The sequence below is a fragment of the Pteronotus mesoamericanus genome, unplaced genomic scaffold (assembly GCF_021234165.1).
Source record: "Pteronotus mesoamericanus isolate MK-2021 breed Mesoamerican mustached bat unplaced genomic scaffold, CSHL_Meso_final contig_20, whole genome shotgun sequence".
Taxonomy (NCBI): Eukaryota; Metazoa; Chordata; class Mammalia; order Chiroptera; family Mormoopidae; genus Pteronotus; species Pteronotus mesoamericanus.
In genome coordinates, this window is record NW_026555085.1 from 97304074 (window position 1) to 97324245 (window position 20172).

The 20172-nt window shown below is 38.9% G+C and overlaps 1 protein-coding gene across 7 annotated transcripts in view; it reads left to right on the forward strand.

The window, feature by feature from the left end:
• Positions 1 to 918: 918 nt before the first annotated feature.
• SCAF8 (SR-related CTD associated factor 8) overlaps positions 919 to 20172 on the forward strand; it is a 153695-nt gene continuing 134441 nt past the window's right edge. For 5 of the 7 annotated variants that reach the window (XM_054570139.1, XM_054570141.1, XM_054570140.1 and 2 more), the window contains exon 1: positions 923 to 1481. In XM_054570139.1, coding sequence (XP_054426114.1) covers positions 1452 to 1481 — 30 coding nt within the window. In that variant the 5' untranslated portion in view covers positions 923 to 1451. Of the gene's footprint in view, positions 1482 to 20172 lie in introns of all 7 variants that reach the window. The other 2 variants (XM_054570144.1, XM_054570142.1) reach the window with 2 other exon arrangements.

Consider the following 20172-nt stretch of genomic DNA (forward strand, 5'->3'; position numbering starts at 1 on the left):
CTTCCTTTGAGTGAACTAGGGAGAAATGACTGCTGAAAACCACTCGGAGCAAGAGGCCAGTGGTGTTTGCGGCTCAACGATACCTCTCAACTTTTAATTTTCAATAAGTTAAAAGTTCACTTTTAACTTGATACTGGTTATTTTACATTGCACAAAGTGAGGGGGCATTTTGCCAGCAGCATCTCCTGTCCCATCTAGGAATTGTGTATTCACCCTCTTACTTCAAATAGTCTAGGGCAAAATTCCTTTAGGATAATTCATTTTGCCACAAAAATGGGCTCCTTTTCACCTATCCAAATCTTGTGCATATGGGGCCCCGCTTTCTGGCGCACAGACAAATGCACCCATTGTCTGTGCCACTCGAGTCCCCGGGATTTTACGAGCGTGCATTTCCTGCACCGAGCTGCTTGCGGGCTGCAAGCGTGCTTCCCGTCCCTCTGCCCCTACCCGGCTACGAAGCTTTTGTTTCTAACGTTTCTTCCCCACGCAATTAAAATGCTTGGGCACATCATTACCAAATAAATGAATGACTAGGAACTTTTCTTTCGTCTGCCAATCTCTAAGCTACTGTCCTGTCAAGTTCTCAATAGCAACGAAACCCAGACGCTCTTGCAGGGGCAAATCCATATGGAAACAACAAAAACGTGGACAATGTTATTTCCCAAACTTGAGATTTTGTGGGAGCTTTTGTTTTTTGTTTCGAACAACGCTTTGTAGGGTCCTCCAGGGGCCGGCCGAGGCGCTCCACGGGGTTGCAGCGCTCGCTCTCGCACCGGTCGGGCGCGGGAAAGGGGCCAAAAGCGGGCGGTCCCAGGGCCCGAGGAGCCGGGCCTCAGGGCGGCGACGCTCTGGCCCCGTACTTCTCTATGGTTTCTGTGCGGCCGCCCGAGCCACGCGGTCCAGCCGCCAGGGGGCGCGCTGGCCGGCGCCGCGGAACTCGGAGCTACGCGGCCCGACTCGGTTCCGCCATATTGGATGCCGCAGCCGCTGCTGCCAGCGCTTCCTCCTCCGTCTTCGCCGTGCGCTGCTGGTTCCTGCGGCCCGAGCGGCGGGGAGGTGAAACAGGAGCCTGTCGGAGGGAGAGGAGAAAGGGGGTGGAGAGTGTAGGGGACGGGGCTCCAGGGTGGAAGATCGAGACGGAGCGGGGCCGAGAAGGAAGGCGCCACGGCCCAGCCCCTCCCCCGCCGCTGCCGACCCGCCCAGGCAGCGCTTGTGTTCCCCATCCCGGCGCTCCGCCCGCCCTAGCGGCCATGCCCGCGTCTCGCTGCCCCTGAGGGAGCCCTTCCCCGCCAGCGCTTGCCCTTCCACGCCTGACCCGGGGTCGCAGCGGCCCGGTCTCCCGCCGGTGCCCCTTCTCGCGGCTGCGCTGCCGCCTCCGTCTCGCTCTCCCCACCCAGTGCTGTGGCCGCCGCCTCTTCCGCCGCCGGGCTCGGGGCCTCCGCACCGACAACATGGAGGCTGTGAAAATCTTCAACAGCGAGGTTGGTATTGCAGCCTAACCTCCCCTTTTGCTCACTCTCCTCCCCAACCTGGAGCCAGGCCCGCAGGAGGAGGGTGGGCACCGGCCTGCAGGGCTTTTTAGGATGGGGCGATTGGCGGCCTAGCTGGGTCGCCGATGGGGGGAGGGGTGTCTCTCTGCCCCGGCGCCCCTCCCCCGAATCCGGGGCGGGGGAGGGCGGTCCCGGGGCGGAGGGAGGTTCCGGTGTCTCCAGCGCCCTACTGAATGGCTGCGGGGTTGGAGGAAAGGCCCCGTTGGGCCCCTCCCCCAGAGGCCCCTGGCAGGTCTCTCGGGGTCAGTTCCTCTGAGGCCCGGCCCGCCCATCTCTTTCCTGGGCCTGTGGGATTTGAACTGCATGCTGGACATCACTGTCCAGCCCTCCCGCGGTCTTCAATGAGTCAGGTGCCGATCGCGGGTGGTGCGGGAAGAGCACTTGCAGGGGTGCTGATCTCTGGTCACGGTGCACGTAGTGTGCATACTCGAGATACTGTTGGCTAGATAACCTGCCAACTAGGGACTTAGGCTAAGAGGATGGTTGGTTGAGAAGCGAAGTAATTCTGTGATTTTCTATTCTTAGCCGACCCCCCTGCCGCTCCCCCCCCCCCCCCCCCAATCATCACGATATTAAGACAAATGGTGAGAAGAGGTCCGTGCATGTAGAGAGGGAAGATGCCGGGGAAGGATTTCCCACGGGCTCATTCACACGTCAAATCTAACACTGCATTATTAACAGGCCGTGTCCAATTTTCACTATTTAATTGAATTTACTAGTTTGAAGGGAGCCAGGTTTTGATAAAGTTTATTTTAGAAATGTTAAAACCCCGACTTAAATAGACTTTATTGCATACATTAAATAAATGTAACAAGTACGTGCTTACACAACCAGAATTATCCTTTACCTGTATGCCTTAGAAGAAAGTATTTTAATATCATACTAACTAAATTCACATAAATTCTTTGAACCTTCGATGTGGAGGTGCTAATACCCTATTCAGGGATGTGATTCACAAAATCTTACCTCTTAAAGTACCAGGCCTATCTTGGTAATTTCAAGAGGACAATACTTTTAAAAGTTGCTTTACACTTCTGTTTCTTTCCTTTCATATTCATCCCCCCCCCCCCCCCCCCCCCCCCCAAGAATTGGCATTTGGGAAGCTTATTGGCAAGGAGGCTAAAAGTTAGGTAACATTCCTGTGACTGGGACGCTATGTTAGAGCAGTAATACAGTGGTATGAGAACAAGCGTTTTTTTTTTTTTTTTTTGGGGGGGAAAGGACTTTTTTTTTTTTTTTAATTCCTCCTTTATAAATAGCAATAGACTTAAGAACCTTTTTCATTTTATTAACTTACAGCTGATAATTTGGGGCAAATTATAAAATTTGGTTCTACCCTCACAATACTCTATAGTGCTTAAAATGTGGAATAGAAAGTATTTAATGACACCATGTTCTAATTTGTTAATAGTTTCACACCTGTGCAAGAACCACCTCCCCCAGCTCTATGAAGAGTTTTAATGTGCTACAGCATTAATAGTGTTTTTTATTATTAAAAAGTCCTTTCTCTTTTACTGAAATTATTTGATTACCCCACCCCATCACTTTTTGATGGGGTCTCTCATCTGTTGGTCTAGAAGATTCTTAATGTGTATCCTCTACGAGGTGTTAAACGGGATCCCTTATGTGGTAGATTAAAAACAAGCACACTGGTTGGTTACTGCAGAGCACAGTGGAGCAGAAATGTTACAGTTGGTTTTTCATAGTTACCAGGGGCCTAATAGCACTTAACCTCTTACTTCATCTTTACAGGCACAAGTAGTAGTATTGCCATTTTACTGTAGGGAGCATTCATTCCTCCCCCCCATTTCAAATAACTTCAAGATTATTTTAACTCCCTTTTTTCCTAATATGCTCAAATTTTACCACGTTTGAAAGCAGGGTCAGCTAGCCAGCAGGTTGATGAAAGGAAATACATTTGAAGAAGATTCATAAGAAAAATATGCTTAAGTTTTTGGGGAGGAGAGTTTAAACACAAAACAATCTTGTTAGGTTTTTTTCTGAATTTGAATGTAGTTTCTGTGAATGTCTATAGTGCTTGCTGATGTGAAGATTTTGTTGCAAGCAAGCATATACTGGGAAATAGTTCAGTAATAAGTATTTTCCATTAAATTGTGTAGCAAAATGCAAAAATAAAAAAGTCTGAGTTACAGGATTAGGAGAAAAAGATATCTTAGGTTTACTTACAGTGAATTTGGTTTTTAAAAGCATTTATCCTTGGGCCCTTTAGCACTTTCTCTGCTACATTAAAAGATATTTTAGAAGCATTGAATTGTGAAGAAATTCCATTTGTTGTCCAGTCCCAGGGGGGCGTGTATGAGAGGCAACTGATCTGTGTTTCTCTCCCTCTCTTGCTCCCATCTCTGTAAAAAAAAAAAAAAAAAAAAAAAAAAAAATCAATGAGCATGTCACTGGGTGAGGATAAAAAAATTTAAAAAAGAAATGCATTTGCTTTATAAGGCACCGAAGTTTAGTCCTAATCATAATCATTAATGTTTGTCAATGAGATATTTTTATATTTAAAAATACATAAAATATGAACTGTTTAACTTTTATGGCTTGCTAATTCTCAGGATTTTCAAGACTGCCCAGTTGGTTTGAAAACAAGGTCATGCCAGAAATTTTAGTTAAGAATGTGGATTTTTAATCTGTAAATAACGGATGAGTTTCAGTCTGAAAATCCATGACCTTGTGCAGGATGTGCATGAACCACGATTGCCATGCCCCTTCCCCATAATTTCTCAGAGGGGTTCTGTGGCCTCCCCAGTTGTGTGTTCAAAATTGCTGTCAGAAAATACTTCCTACTTCCTATGGTAAATTCTCTAAGTTATCATGAGGTGAATGAGATTGAGGCTCGGGAATTGATATTTAGGTGCCTGCCCACCGTGCCAGCTGTGTGGCAAAACCGTAATGTCCACTTACGTGTCCTTGTGATGAAAAAATTAATCCCTCCACCACTATGCTATGTCAGTTTTGAAATGAAAGAATATCTGTCCAAATGGGAATGTGAGACTTCTTAAGAGTCAGCTGGAGAATTGTTATCATGAGGAGATCCTGCTGCTGCTGCTGCTCTAAGAAGGTGGCCTTTCCGTCTCAGCAGTTCGGAGTTCTTGCCTCAGCGAAAAGGGTCTCGTAGGTCGCTTCCATCTGTGGGCTCCTTTAGGGCCGCGGGTGGGTCCCGGCTTGCAGCGGTTTTACGAGTTGCGTGTTTATGCGCTACCCTGCAGAATGCTGCTGTATGGAGGTCATTCTGGTGGGGTTTTTGAAAAGAGGGAAGAGAGGATGGCAATGCATGACTCTTTGTTTAGAAAATTAAAACTTAATTGGAGGGGACACTTTCATTCCATAGGAACTCCTAATATATTGAAAACAGAAGAACGCGTTATGCAGTGGGTGGCTGTGCTTGGATAAGAAAGGGATTGGTGGGGGTGGGTTTTGCTTACGTGTTGGATAGTGTTAATATTACAGGACTTCAAAAAATAACCCCCAAATCATTGCACTTCAAAAAATTAGTAAGTCTCTAACATGCTCAAATACCAGTCAGTGACCCATTTTTTTTTTTAAGGGTCTTTGTATAGCCAGTCGTATTGCTGTGGTTGTTTCCCCCCCGTGATCCATTTCTCTTGCTCCTCTGAATACGCTGCATGGGAAGGTCTGGGACCAAGTGTGTAGGTACGAGATGGGTCAGGAAAATAAGTGCAGTTTGATTTTTGGATTTACCTTGGTTCATCAGTTCTAAGATGATCCTAGTACCTTTTGTCACTTTTAGGGTACCTGAATTTTTAGTGGTTTTTGTCCTTAGGATCATTTGGTTAGTCAGATAACTTACTCTTTAAACTGTTCCAGGATGCAGACTTTCCAGAGTCCTAACACTGTTCTCTGTCATGCCTTACATATTAAAAGTGAAATCCCATCTTCGTTTTACTCCGTTTCCAATTCTGTATAAAGAATGTTCATTTGCTTAACTACAGGACTCCTTATACTCATTCCACCAATACCTAGGAGTAGACATGGGCTGCTAGAAAACAGGGAAAGAAAGAAAAATGTGGAAAAAAATTTAATTTATGCATTTTCCCTTTGCATATTGTTCAGGAAAGGAAATTTATGTGAAGCAGCTATAAAACATCGCATTTTCTTTTATTTTCAGCTACCAGGGAATCTGTTTCTGCTCTTTCTTATTTTAACTTTCCAGTGGGAGTTTGGGTTAATTGTCAGTCAGGCCACCCTTTCTGTTTCTACCTTGTGAAAATTCCTGGAAGATGTAACATACTAAGTGTCACAAAGGAAGGAAGCCTTCACGGACCCTTCTTTGCCCCGCTAGTTTAGACCAGGGTTTCTCTCCCTCAGCGCTATTGATATTTAGGACTGGATAATTTGCTGTGAGGAAATGGTAGGGTCGTTAAGCAGCAACACTGGCTTCCATCCACTACTGTGACAACCAGAGATGTCTTAAGACGTTACTGAATGTCACTAGGAGAGCAGAATGGACCTTGGTTGAGAATCACTGGTTTAGGTCCCCTGTCAGACCATCTTGGAGCACTCTGTACCTTCCTACTGGTTACTGCAATTTTAAGTAATTAGTATTTGCCTTTCCCATCAGACTGTAAATTCCACGAGGACAGTGACCATGTATTGTCATTGCTTTGTATCCTCAGAACATAGTGCAGTGTGTACATGGTGCTTAATATAATACATAGTGTGCACTAAATACAGATTTCTTGACGGATGGATAGAAGACATACTAGGTAGTTGAGTGACCCTGGACCGATGTAGTTAACACTTCTGGACATTTGATTTCCTCCTCTTAAATAAATGACTGATTTGAGATTATATTTAGATTTCCTATTTGAAGATGCTTAGACCAAGTAGAGATTAACTTTTTGAAGGACTTACTGTGTATAAGCACTTTTTTGAAGATCATTTTATGGCACTGTAGGAGTATAGGAGGTTAGATGGGCAATTTTAAATCAACTCTGATGTGTTTATAATTTTCACTTCTTACTAAGGGGACTACTCCATTGAAAGTTCCAGTTACATTAAATCCATCCTAAGTTTTATGTTGTAATTATGCTTTTTGCATTATTTTTGCATTTCAAACAATATATAGTAAAAGTTGTGTTTTTTTAAACCAGTATTTTAAAAAATTAGAATATAAGGATAATTGAGATTATATGATTTGAGAATGTTATAGTCTTAATCATTCAAGATTAAATATAAAAACTTTTTGACATGACTGAAATTTATGTGATATATATAGCTTGCCATTTCTAGGCTCACGCTGAGTTTGTTATAGTAATTTTGATTGCAGTTTAGGGGACATCTGTATTGCCTGGTATCCGAAATAGTCATATTTTATGATCACATGTTCTGTTTTTTACAAGTATACTTGCTTTGAATTGGTGACTATATTACTACTTGTACATGGAATTTCAGATATCTCTTTCTAGGGCCAGTTTTGCTGGTGTGGGACACCTTCTAGCTCATCATAGTATGAGAGAATGTAGTCAACTTTGATCTTGAACACTGGCTGAGCTCCTAAGCTCTTTAAATGAGCCCATGTATTCTGGTTTTGTTTTCTCAACATCTTTCTCTACTCCTCTCTCTCAGGATTGTGCCTCTACTTCCTGCTTGTACAGACTGCTTTTCCAGCAGCATGGACACAAGAAGCATAGTAAGATGATTATAATCCATGTAAGGCAGGCCGTTTAGAAAGTACTAGGTTTAAACTGGTACTGAAATGATGTGTTGATTATATGGGCAGTATTTGGGAAGCAGAATAAAGCCTATCACTTAGAATATATTAGTAATCTCAAAGAGAGCATAAGGGAAAAGATGAATAGGTTCACCAAGAAATAGGTTAAGTGAAAAAAGTTATTTGCTTAATAGTGAGCATAAATCATATATATTCTGGTTGCATTTATTTGCTTTCTGCTACACCCTGTCTTACTGTATATTTTCTAAAAGAAATATAACATTGCCTATTTAATATGAGTAAATTGCAAACCCCTTAATTTGATGGTTGGAAATGAAATACACCTTATATTTTGAGGAAGTTCTTTAAACTATAAGATGACAAATCATTGACAGATAGGCAGTAGGAATGGAGAAACAAAAATGACTAAATCAAGTTTTTGATTTTTTAATTATAGAAGAGTAGATTTTGGTAGAGATACTATTATAAGAAATAAATGTTGATGAGATGTTTCTGTAGCCTGTGATTTCTTATCTGAGTTAATTCTAAAGTTCAGTGGTAAACATGATACACTTGCTCTTTCCGATTTTGATTTTATGCATTTGTCTTTCTAATTCTGCTTTACAAGAGTTTCTGATAATACCATATTTTAAACTCAGGGAAGGGTATGTAAATATGTTACGGTATCTATTACTATGGGCTAAGAAATACATTATGAACTTTGACATCACTCTTTTTAGTCAGAATGGGGAATACAGGTTATTCATGTTTTTTAAAAGACAGTATGGCCATTAAGTTAATGTATGCCAAATTCGTTTTTTAAGTAATTCTGCAACTTAATGTACTTTAAATAGGTTGACATGAAAGACCTGGGATTTCCTTGTTTTGTTCATTTGTTCAACCAGTCCTTAACGAGAGCTAACCAAATACCAGGTATTCTTCTATCTGCTGAATAAGGGATGAACAGTGATGAATGGAAAGCTTACCTTCTTGGAGGTTGTGTTCTTGTAACCCTGTGTGTGCAGCAGCCTTGCTGCAGAGCTAGTGACTTGGGTTGACCCTTTGCTGGAGATCGCTCTGTCTGCCACATTTCCGTCCTGGCTCACGTTTGCCTGGTCTGTTCTCAACATTTTGCCTTACAAAGTCCACATTGCTCATCTACTATTCAAAATAAAGATTGAGCAACAGACTTATTTAAACAACAGTATGATACTATGTTTTCAACAGAGGTCTATCATGTATTAAAAATGCATTTCATATTTTGGAATCTTAACTCATAAAATACAGATACTAGGATATTTTATCAATGAGCTATAAGTTTCCACATGCAAATGATTAAAAAATACTTTTCTTAAGTGGTGACCAAACCTTTATGAATTTAGAAAAATAAAATAATATTTTTTATTTTTAAAACATTTTTCCTTGATTTAAGTAAACGTGAAAAAATTTGGTCTCTCTCTTCTATTTTCTGAATTTGATTCCTCAGGGCTCATTTGAGTAGCTTTTAAGTGAAGGGTGAAACTGTTGGAATCATGTATGTGTAGAGCATGGGAAATGATATAAAGATCTTTTTGTACTGGGTCACAGTATCTAAAAGTTTGACCAGTACAGTGCACTGTACACTGGAACTAATACAGTGTTATAGGTCAGTTATATCTTTTTAAAAAAAGGTTAACCAAGGCCTGGTAAATGGCTTTCTTTAATTTAGTAATGCTCGATATTATAAAGTTTTTGTTTTTTGGGGTTTTTTTGGCAAAAATAGATGCACCTATTTGAATTTACTGAAATATTTGAAGTAATATGGCTAAAAAGAATGTTGTAAAAGTTAAAATTTTCACAAACCAAAACATCTCACATAGCAAACATCTACTTTCTATAACAGCTGCTTGCTGTGCTAAAAAAAGTACCTGGGTTATGTATTTTTGAAAAGTACTTCTTCTTTATCAAACATTGTTAAAGGTGAGCCACTGTAGCCCTGGCCCATGTGGCTCAGTTGGAGCGTTGTCCCATACACCAAAAGGTCGGAGGTTCAATTCCCTGTCAGGGCACATACCTAGGTTTTGGGTTCGATCCCTGGTTGGGGCGCATATGAGAGGCAACCAATCTGTAATTCTCTATCCCCCTTCCTCTCGCTCTAAAATCAATAAGCGTTTACTTTTTTTAAAGTTAGCCACTGAAATACAGAGCTTTATAATGTGCCCCTTTCTCCCCAAACCATCATCATATTTCACTGGCTCTTTAAAATAACCTTGTGAGAGAAGTAGGATAGGTGTAATTGCTTTTTACAGGTGAGGAAATGGAAGCCTATCATTATGGTTTTACTTAGGAAATGCAGCTTTGTGTGTGTTAGAGCTCAGACTAGAGGAACCTAGGTCTCAAACCCTGGTTGAGATGTTTTTCTTATCATTCTTGTGTAAAAGAGGACCATCTCTCGATTTTCCACAATTCCCTTTTTTTAGCATAATGTCCAAATAGAAGTTAACTTTATTTTTTCCAGTTTTTAAATTTTATTTTACAACTGCAGATTTGCAGAGAAGTTGGCAAAATGATAAAGATTTTTGTGTACACTTCATCCTGATTCCTTTATCTAATTATAACCATATTTTCTTTCTCTCTATCTACATATACATGAACACATGCAAACTTTTTTTGGAACATTTTGAGAGTAAATTGCAATTCCTAATACCATTTATTTCTGAATAACTATTTTCTAAAGAGGACATTCTCTTATATAACCATAGTACAATTATCAAAATCAGGAAATTGACACTTAGAGATTCCAATTCTTGCAGACCGTATTCCGATTTCACTCATTGTACCAGTAACGTCCTTAGCAGAAAGAGTGTATTCTACATTGCACCTTGCACTCACTCGTCTTGTCTCTTTAGGCCTTTAGTCTGAAGCAGTTAGTCTTCATTGTGTCTTTGTGTTTTATGACCTTTGATTATATTTGATGAGAATGGGCTAGTTATTTTTAGAGCTTCCTCAATATGAATTTGCCTGCTGTTGCTTCACGATTGGTTTACGTTATGCGTTTCTGGCAGGAGTACTCCAGAATTGATTGTGTTCTCTGGAAGCACATGATGTCCATTTATTCCATTAATGGGGGTGTTAACCTTTTTTTCTGCAAGGTTTCTCCATTGTAAAGTTACTCTTTTCCCCTTGGTAACAAGTATTTTAGGGGGAGATATTTTGGAATTATGTGGATACCTTGTAACTCATCAAACTTGTGTCCATTTATAGTTTTTGCCTGAATTAGTTCATCTTCTATCATTTACGTATCAGTATTAGTTGGCAGTCTGGAAGAGCCTTTCTCCTGTTTGTTTATATATATGTACATGTCAGCATGAACTTAGGGATTCTTTCTTACCCATTGGGGTTTTTGATGCTTACGTTGTCTCAGTTTTGACCAGTAAGAGCTCATTCAAGCTGGCTCCTGTGTTTGTTTGTTTGTTTGTTTGACATGTGTTCATTTTTTGAGTACCCCCTTTCTTGTATAATAAGACATGCCCACCCCCACCCCGGAGTCAGTCATTTCTCCAAGGAACCCTTGTAGTTTCATCTTCTAGTGGATATTTATGAACAGATTGAGCTGGAAGTTGTATGTATGAACATGTATATATGTATATATACCCATATTTTTATGGTTTTAAAAAAAATCTATACGTAAGAAGCCATTGAATTCATCCTTACATCATCAATTCCATTCTAACACCAAAGGGGCCATTCCAGCCTTTCCCCCTTCCAAATCTGTAATTTCTTCCTCTGACTGAGGAAACTGGTTTCTGTTATTCACAATATATTTACTTATTACTATATTTGATCAGTCTTAAGATACACAGAAGTAGTGTCAGAGTTGCTAAACCTTATGGTTGTAAACACGAACCTTTAACTAGAATTTAATACTTGTTTATAGTTCCTTTTTTGTTTAGACTTAGGGTTTATAGTCAAAAGACGGTGTTCAAACATTGTGTGATTAGTTTCTTTTTGTAAATATAGTTCTATTCACTTAAAATATAATTAGGTTTAATTTTTTTCTGTTTGTATTCCATTTTGTTTTTGTCCTTTTTCATCCATTTCTGTTATTTTTTAGTATGCAAAATATTCTTCAGATCAAATAAGCTAAAAATTCAGAGGTTTAGATATGGAGAATTCTGGTCTTAGATTTGTTTCTAGTAGCACAGACTCAGTTCATAGACGGGAGGAAGTATGTATTCAAAGCTTTTATTCTCGTGAATGGAATCTCAGTTATAGGGATCAGTTGACTTTTTCTGTAGAGGATCAGATAGTAAATGTTTTAGGTTTTGTGGGCCACTTAAGGTCTTTTTTGCATATTCTTGTCATTCACAAAACCATTTTTGGCTTGGAGGCCTACAAAAACAGGGTACAGGCCATACCTTGCTGGCCCCTGCTGCAGACTTTGAAACCTGAGAACTTGATTTATAGCAAGCATGGTGTTTATAAATCAGAATTAAAATTGAGCTGGAAGATATATTCCTTATAGGCCTTATTAGGCTTATTTCAACATTAAAAACAAAACAACTTAAAAGGCTGCATTAGTGAAAATATTCAACAGATATTTTGAGCACTTCACCACCACGTGCAGACATTATTCTAGATTCTAAAAATTTAATAGTGTACAAAACATTTAAAAAAACTTGCAAAAAAAAATCTCATGGAGTTTATATTCCGTTTTTGTGGGTGTGTACTGCAAATACATGTTTTCTTGTTTTTTGTTAATTTGGTGATATTTTATCTACTGAAAGTTTTCATGTTAATTGCAGAGTGAGCATTTGTTCTTAAAAACTTGATAAAAACCCACAGCAGAGAGGGTGAACCGAAATGTCTGGCTTACTGCTTTCCACCTCCTTTTCTGTGACGCGACTTTCATTTGAAAATGACCCAGAGTCAGGAAGCTTTCAGCATGCAGCTTCACTAACCCCCTGAAAAGGAGGACAATTAAGTGAAACCTCGCTAATTGGGACAAAGAACCCAGGCTTAATTTGGTGATAAGTACATGTGTATCATAGGATCTTTAAAAAACATTATTCAAATATGTAACAGTAATTCAACTAATCTTTCTTTAAAGTTTTAATGAATAAAAGAGAAAGAGAAAGATTTTTAATGCTATCCATAGTTGAGGACCACTGTGAAAGTAGTTGCTTTGTAGTTCCGTGAAATAGGGAGAAAATCTGATAATGTTAATACTTATTTATTTAATAAAAGCTCAAGAACTATGTGCAGGTTACCTATTTTTTTTCCTGTCTAAATATCAGCACTGCTGGAAAAAAATCATTAAAATGAGTTTTGCCATGTTATGTTTGTTGTTGAAATGACTTCTCTGAGTAGTTTTTCTTTTAGGTGTTTAATAAACCAGTAAGTGCCTTTTAATTTTTTTGTTAAGCTTTATTGAGATGTAATTGCTTTTGTAAGGATTATTAACATCTTTGGCTTTTCTTTTTTTAATGCACTGTTTTCAGTGCAGTAGCAACTAGTGACTGGAAAGAATACTAGAAAGTATTTGCTGGTTGTTTGAGTTTTATTATTTATGCATATTTGCCACCTATCAGGCATTGTATTCTGCAGAGTGGTTGCCCACATCAATTAGATACCTACCTCCTTTTTATCAGACAGTTCGTATTCACATAGGGTTGGGAGAAGAAGGTAATGTGACGAATATTATGATACAAGGAGCAGTGATGCTGCCATTGTATACTCTGCCGTGTGCACACTCTTCTGTGTGTATCGTGATATATACAGTATGAGGGAGGAGGCATTGTGTGAAGCAAAGAATAAAGATCATTTTCAAGGAAATGTCAGCTTTGGGTAGGGTATAGAATTGGGAGAAGTGACGGAGAATTAGGCAAGGATTTTTCTGATGGAGGGTCTTTGTGTACTATTCCCAAGCCCTCATTTTTAATCAAAAGGGAGTGGAGAGTCTGATGGTTTTACATAAAAGCACAAGTTTTAAGTTTGTGTTTTAGGAAAGTGATTAGTATCTTTGTAGTAGCAGGGCAAGGAAACAGAAGGATGAGGTTGTGGGGAGAAGGAAGTTTAAATTAGTAAAGAGAAGACGAGGGGCTCAACGAGAGTAATAGTGAGGAGGAGAGGAAGGGATGAAGCAAGAGGAACTTAGTGATCTAGAGAGGTGGCTGTGGGGAAGAAGAGGGAGTGCCAGGGCTCTGGCTAAGTGACTGACCAGGTAGATGACACGACCAGGTAGATGAAATGGCATAGCACCAGTCACTAAGATGGGCCAATAGGAGGAGCAACAAAATCTTTGAGGAGAAAGAATGTTGGGTTGGATGGGGGATAATTTTTTCCACATGGAATAAACGATCTTAAGTATGGAAGGAGGGTTGAAATTGCCCATGTCTCATCCACCCAAAGACACTTACTGTATGTAGTTTTGTACTTGAAAATTTGGTATCTGTGGGACATTAAGGTGGAGATACTCAGCTGGATATATTGGTCAGGCTAGAGATGAAGATTTAGGAGAGGGTACACTTGTCTATGGAGACGATGTAGAGAAAGAATAAAAGGAAGCTTAGGGCAAGATCTTGTGGGTTAGTAAATGTTCCTCAGTTGCTTCCCCCCACACTCCCCCCGAAGGCTTTGTCCCCTTTTTTCTATCATTGTATTTGTGAATTCAAGGACATTGGAAAAGCAACTCCATGGAATATGCTTGACTTTAAATTTTGCTCATACAGTCAGATTTTCTTATTTGTGAGTAAAATTCCAGTAGTAAATTGAATGACCTGTATTTATTTTTTAACTTATTTTTATTGTTGACACTATCCCAGATGCTGCCATTTTCTCTCCCTTTAAATTTTCTTTCTCTCTCTTTTTTTATTTCTTAGTGATGTGTGTGAGAGAGAGTCAGACAGACATTGATTTCTTGTTCCACTTACTTGGGCATTCATGGGTTGATTCTTGTATGTGCCCCGACCGGAGATCAAACCCATAACCTTGACACATCGGGATGAAGCTCAGACCAACTGAGCAACCCAGCCAGGGCTGAATTTTGTTTAATGAGATTTTAACAGAATCTCTTAACATTACGTCTACTCATATCATTAACATTGTATTAGCTCCTCATAGTAATGCTTTACCCTAAATCTGTCTATAGTAACCAATTTGCGAACATGGAATTGTGAATTTAAAGATTGTATCATTAGAAATAGAACTCATATTTATTCGAGAAATTCCAGCTAATATGGTTTGTGGGGATTTGTTATGTAGAGGACTTATAAATGAATTATTTTTCCTCTTTGGCCATTTGACAGTTACTTGTTTTTTTGAAATTAAAAGGAGATATATTTTACATGTTTTCATTTTAATGTTTATAAAAGACATAGGAAAGAACTGAAATTAAGTGAAGATTGATTGGATCCCAGGGAAAATTTAAACAAGAGTTATTTTTATATATATGTGTGTGTTTGTTTACATGTACATATTTTGTTTTTCATGAAGAGTTATGTCTGTTCTTTTTGGTTTCACAATATGGTGGCTAAAGACCATTCCAGTCACGTTACGCATTGCAGCTATAGGCATATCTTAAGTTTGTAGTTCCATGATTGGGTTCCTTGTTTACTTCCATGCTTAAACTTGCTTTCCAGAAATTACAAATTTTAGACTTGAAAGACTGGTGATAGTATATCATTTAACAGACTCGTTTTTATGGATGAAGAATCAAGTGTCTGATAAAACTTGTTCAGAATCACAGCCTATCAGAGGCATATGCTCAGTGGCCAAATTAGAAGAAAAATCTGCTCTCTGTGTCTCAGTGCTTTCTCGTTTTCATTTTTTCCATATGGATTTTTTGAATGAGATTTTGGTAGTGTTTGTGTGTGTTGGAGGTGGAGGGGGAGTGAGAATTGGTGATTCTCAGTAGATTATCATCATTTCATGCTAACACTGAGCCAGAATAAGGAACAAACTGCTGTACTGCCGCTCTTGTTCATCAAATAGGTTGCCCTAGGACAACATACACTCTTGGCAAAGAGGTGTTATTGTATGTTATTGTACAGTAACATCCACTTAGCCAGCAGTTTTCTAGCAACTTAGTAAAAAACAGCCTTTGAGTACAAAGCTCATGTATCCTGATCTTTTTTGTAGGAGTGCAGTTACTCCATACGCTTGTGTCCTTAGCGTATTTCTAATATTCACATTGTAATAATGGTGGCTGCTTTGTAGTTACATCCTTTAGCTTTCCATAGATTACTATTTAGAATGCTCCTGGTACAGGTATATTAAAGTATGGCAGGGCTACAAAGTTAATGTGGTTGCTGTCAAAGTGAGATGTTATAGATTATAGTCGGAAAGAAGGAGGATTGTTGTTTTATCATTTAAAAATGGGATTAGACTAGATAAGCTTTAGGATCTCTTAAATGTTAACACTAATAATGAACAAGATTTCCAAACGCCTTAGTTTACTCATTTTAAAGATAGAGATAATGATGTCTTCCTTGACTACCTCTCAGACTTGATTTAAATATTTAAAATAGTGGCTGGTTTTAAAATATTCAAAAAAATTGGTTTGAATATATAAAATTGTAATTTCCTGAAATATTTAGAAAGCTAAAGGATACTACTTCTAATATCCTTAGCTTTCTAAAATGTTTTTTTCTAAAATAGTTTTCTTAGAGAAACTAAAGAACATGAAGGATAGGTAATTTAAAAAAGGCCGCAACTGGGAACTTTTAGTGTTGTTGTGAAAATCTGTCACCCTATAAAAGTATCTCCATGTTATAACATACTATATTACTGGATAAAAGTTATGGAGATTATAAGAAAGTGCTAGATTATGTTCAGCATATTTTCCAATTTGGAAAAAGTAGTTGAACAAAACTTTTGAGCAGCAGAAAGTAACAAAATATAGACTGTGATGTATTTTGGACCAGTAATATTCCTGGTTGACATTTATAAGAATTTCATTGTTTTACTAAATTCAGCAAGGCTTTTAAGAAAATTGTTTTTAAACAGTTATGAGGAGGGTAATTTTGCTCAGAATATAGAGTTTAAAGTATCTAGTTCACATATTTACAATATTTATGTGTGTGTGTGTGTGTGCACGCGCGCATATAGCAAAGCTTGAAGGCAGCCTACCAGCCTTTTAACAGTGGTTATTTCTTGAGAGAAAAGTAGGTGGATAGGATGCAATGAATGAGAGATTTTAGTATTTAGAATTCCTTACACTCAGCATTTATTACCATATTACTTTTGTAATATTTCCTTCATACAAAATACAAACATGTCTTAGCTTTTGGGAGAAGGATGAGTTGGCCTATCTTAATATTATTTTAATTAAATTTCTTTAGAGAAAGTGAGTTTCCATGTTAAGGGTAGGAAAACTGAAACCTGGATGAGAATAATTAGAGTTCATATTTAAATGGAATTTATTTAGCTGTTATGATCAGTAGACATACTAAGCTTCATAATCTGATGTTTTTTGCTTACAGTTTTCTTGGTTATTTGTTTGGTTGATGCTATTAAATGGTATGTCTCCACAGTTACCCACCATTTTACTCAGTGACTCAATTGTGTACGTTTATGTTTAGTTGGTTGCTAGCTGGTGGACTTCATTGCCTTGTTTTTGGAAAATGTGTGTCTTGTTAGCCAGAAGAACTGGGTTTTGTAGCTCATTAACAATTTGAATTTAGTTAAGTCCACCTGAGTTTATATAGCCCTAAAATGAGAATAAACAGCAGTCTTTGGGCTGTTCTGAAGATAAAAATGATGTAGCATTTGTGACAGTACTTAATAATTGACAAAGTGCCATAGAGATGAAAAGTAGTATTTATTACTGTCCTTTATTATGCCACTGTGTGTCTCTTTTTAGTCTTTGTTGCTCTTACTTCTGAAATAATTTTACCCTAAGGTGTAGTAAGCTTTTGTTCGACTTAACTCTCTCGCTGGTATTTGGTCTTCAGTACAGTGGAACCTCGGTTCCTGAACTTAAATTGATTCCAAAAAATTGTTTGAGAAGCATTTTGAAAACCAAATCTCCTTTGTCCCTGGAGAGCCACATGACTGATCATGCAGGTATCAGCATGAAAAGGTTGTCAGGCAGAGAATCGAGACGTGAAGTTTTGTTAAGACAGCCAAGACATTTTTTTTTTTCTGTGAACAAATTGGTTGAGAGCTGAATTGTTTGAGAATCAAGACATTCAAGAACCAAGGTTTGACTCTCTTATTCTATGTTTCTTCACCTGTTGTCTCTTCAGCGATGACTTGTATTTTTGCTTTTCTCTTTTGGGATTCAATCTCGTATCTTCCAGGTATTTTGTGTACATGTGCTCATGAAATAGTGTTCTATTCATCTCAAATCTCACCCTGGCTTTCTTCTACAAACTTCTTACTTTTAGGCTTTCTTTTTATGTCAGTAATAAAATCATGATCCCAAACACCTAAGGCTTTAAAACTTGAAGTTTTCATGGGTACTTCTCTTTTGTCTATATATTTTCAGTCATAAAATCCAGTGCATTATTTTTTTAAATGTTTTACTTTTTTCTTTCCTTTTTATTCTTAATATTAAATGATAAAAATAAATATTAATTCATTAGCCTATGTCCTCATCACTTCCCCCTTGGTTTAAATATGCTTATCATACACATTGCATATATGACACTATGAAACACAAAGATTAAAAGTATATGCAAAGCTATGCCCTATATATTCCCATCAGTGTGTCTTGTTTTGGGTACCCTGATTCTTCAGGAGGAAAGCACAGTATTCTGTTGAGATTGCAATGCTCTAACATTAGGAAATGCCACTTCTCCAATCTTTTTTGAAAATTACTGTTTGTAAAGAGAGATTTACTGATGAGTGTGTTACAGATGTAAGTAGTGTGGAGGCAGAATCACAGCTATAATAGGAATGCTTTCTTTTTCCAGTTAGTCCATTTTCCGTTTTCTTTATTAAACCCTTTCTCTCATTTCCAAAGATGCAAATTGTATTGTATTTGTTTGAAAAGCACCCACAGAAGCATTTTTATTTTGGCACTAAATTATGACATATGTTTGTCCTGGCTGGACAGTTGGTTGGAATGTCGTCCTGTACACCAAAAGGCTGCGGGGTTGATTCCCAGTCAGGGCACGTGCCTAGGTTGTGGGTTCAGGCCCCTGTCAGGGCACCTACAGGGAGACAACCGACCAATGTCTCTATCACATTGATGTTTCTCTCTCTCTCTGCCCTTTTCCCCCTTCTTGCTCTCCAAAATTTATGAAAATGTGTCCTTGGATGAGGATTACAAAAAATTAGGATGTGTTCTTGTTTTCATGAAGCCAAGTCTTAAGGTACCCCTGGGTCCCCCATTGTTTAAGTATGAGAGAGAGAGAGAGAATATGAATGAATGAATGTCAACTAAGCTCGGTGTGTGTACTGGACATAGTATTGTAGGACTTTACTGAACCCTCTGAAGAATGTTGACGTTTGTTTTAGCAAGCAGCCAGCTTGGTAAGTAAAGTTCAGGATATAAGTTCTACTTTGCCTTTTTGTGGTGGTTCCAGTGTCACTTAAGTTTTCAAGGCATTTATTTTGGTGCTTAGGTGTGCTCAGCACATGTGCCATTCAGGAATTAGTCTCTAGGCGTTGGCTTTACACAGGTTGTAGTTCTCACAGCCTTTGCTGGGCTTCCTGGGCTCTGTTTCATGACGGCACCATTCCAGAAATGAGCCTGGGGCTTAAGGTAGTTCACGCACGGAATGAGGGGATCTTCTCCAGCTCTTTCTGGGCTTCCCCCACTGTGTCCAGATCCCAGGGTCTCCTTTTTTGTCCTGTTCCTCTGGCCCGAAAATCTGTTTTTCAAGTTTAGCCTTCAGAGAGAAGTGGCAAAAGAGAAGAGAGAAAAAATGCAGTCTCCTTATCATATTCTTTTGGATAATGAGGGCCCCTTTATCTCGTTCCTCTTTCTGGAGATGGTTGTCCCCTTGGGGTCTTAGGTGCTGTGTGGCAGCAGTGGCTGCGCTCCAGCGCTCACAGGAGCTACAGCTGGGGAGACGGGAGAGCAGGAACCCAGGGGGGCCCCTCCCCCACAGCATGAAGGCGTGCCTTTGGCTAGACAACGGGGGTTTCCTCCAGCGGTTTTGCTGCTTGTCTTGGCCAACTGTTCAATTCTGCCAGCTCTGGGATCAAAGCCCAGAGACAAGAGAGGAACACAAAACACTGTGAAATTCACCTCAGCACCCACGCACAGCCTGCCCCATCACTGGTCATTGTTCACGTTTGATTCTGGCTTCCAGGTGGCTTGCTGTTCTGATTTTCAGAGTCCTCAGGTAGTTGCTTTTTGTAGTCTGGTGTTTTAGTTGTAATGGGGGGGGGGCGGGCGGGTGCTATTGTTGGTTTACTCCATCTTGGCTCAGTGTAACTCATAGAACTTTTTAAAAAGAGTATTTCTTAACCCCCTTTATTCCAAGGATTTGGAAAAGACGTAAATTTGTGCATTGAGGTAAAGGACCATGCAAATAAGTTTTTGTGGCTTAAACTTAGTTTTTTAAACGTGGTTTTTTTTTGGGGGGGGTTGATTACAGTTTTTTCTTTGTTATTAACAGTTTTAAACTATAACTTAGATTCTAAAATAATTTCTTTTTTACAATATTAAAAACTGTAATATTAACCGTAGACACCTGCCGTGCTTAAGAAATAGGATATTCTGCTTAATAATAGAAAATGATAATTGTTTATAAGAAAATAAGCTTATAGCTCATAGGAAAGGATAATGAGTTATAAAGCACCTAAATATTTATATTTGTCATACTCTTGTTAGCACTTACATATACCAAATTCTGGCATCATTTCTTTTTCTCTTTTTTTTTTTTAAATTAGAGGATTTCTTTTGCTTCCCTCAAAGCTTGGTATACAGGTTCGCTCTTACTAGACAGATGTTTTATTACTTCAGATTTATAATTTGAAGGAAATAGACATCATTTC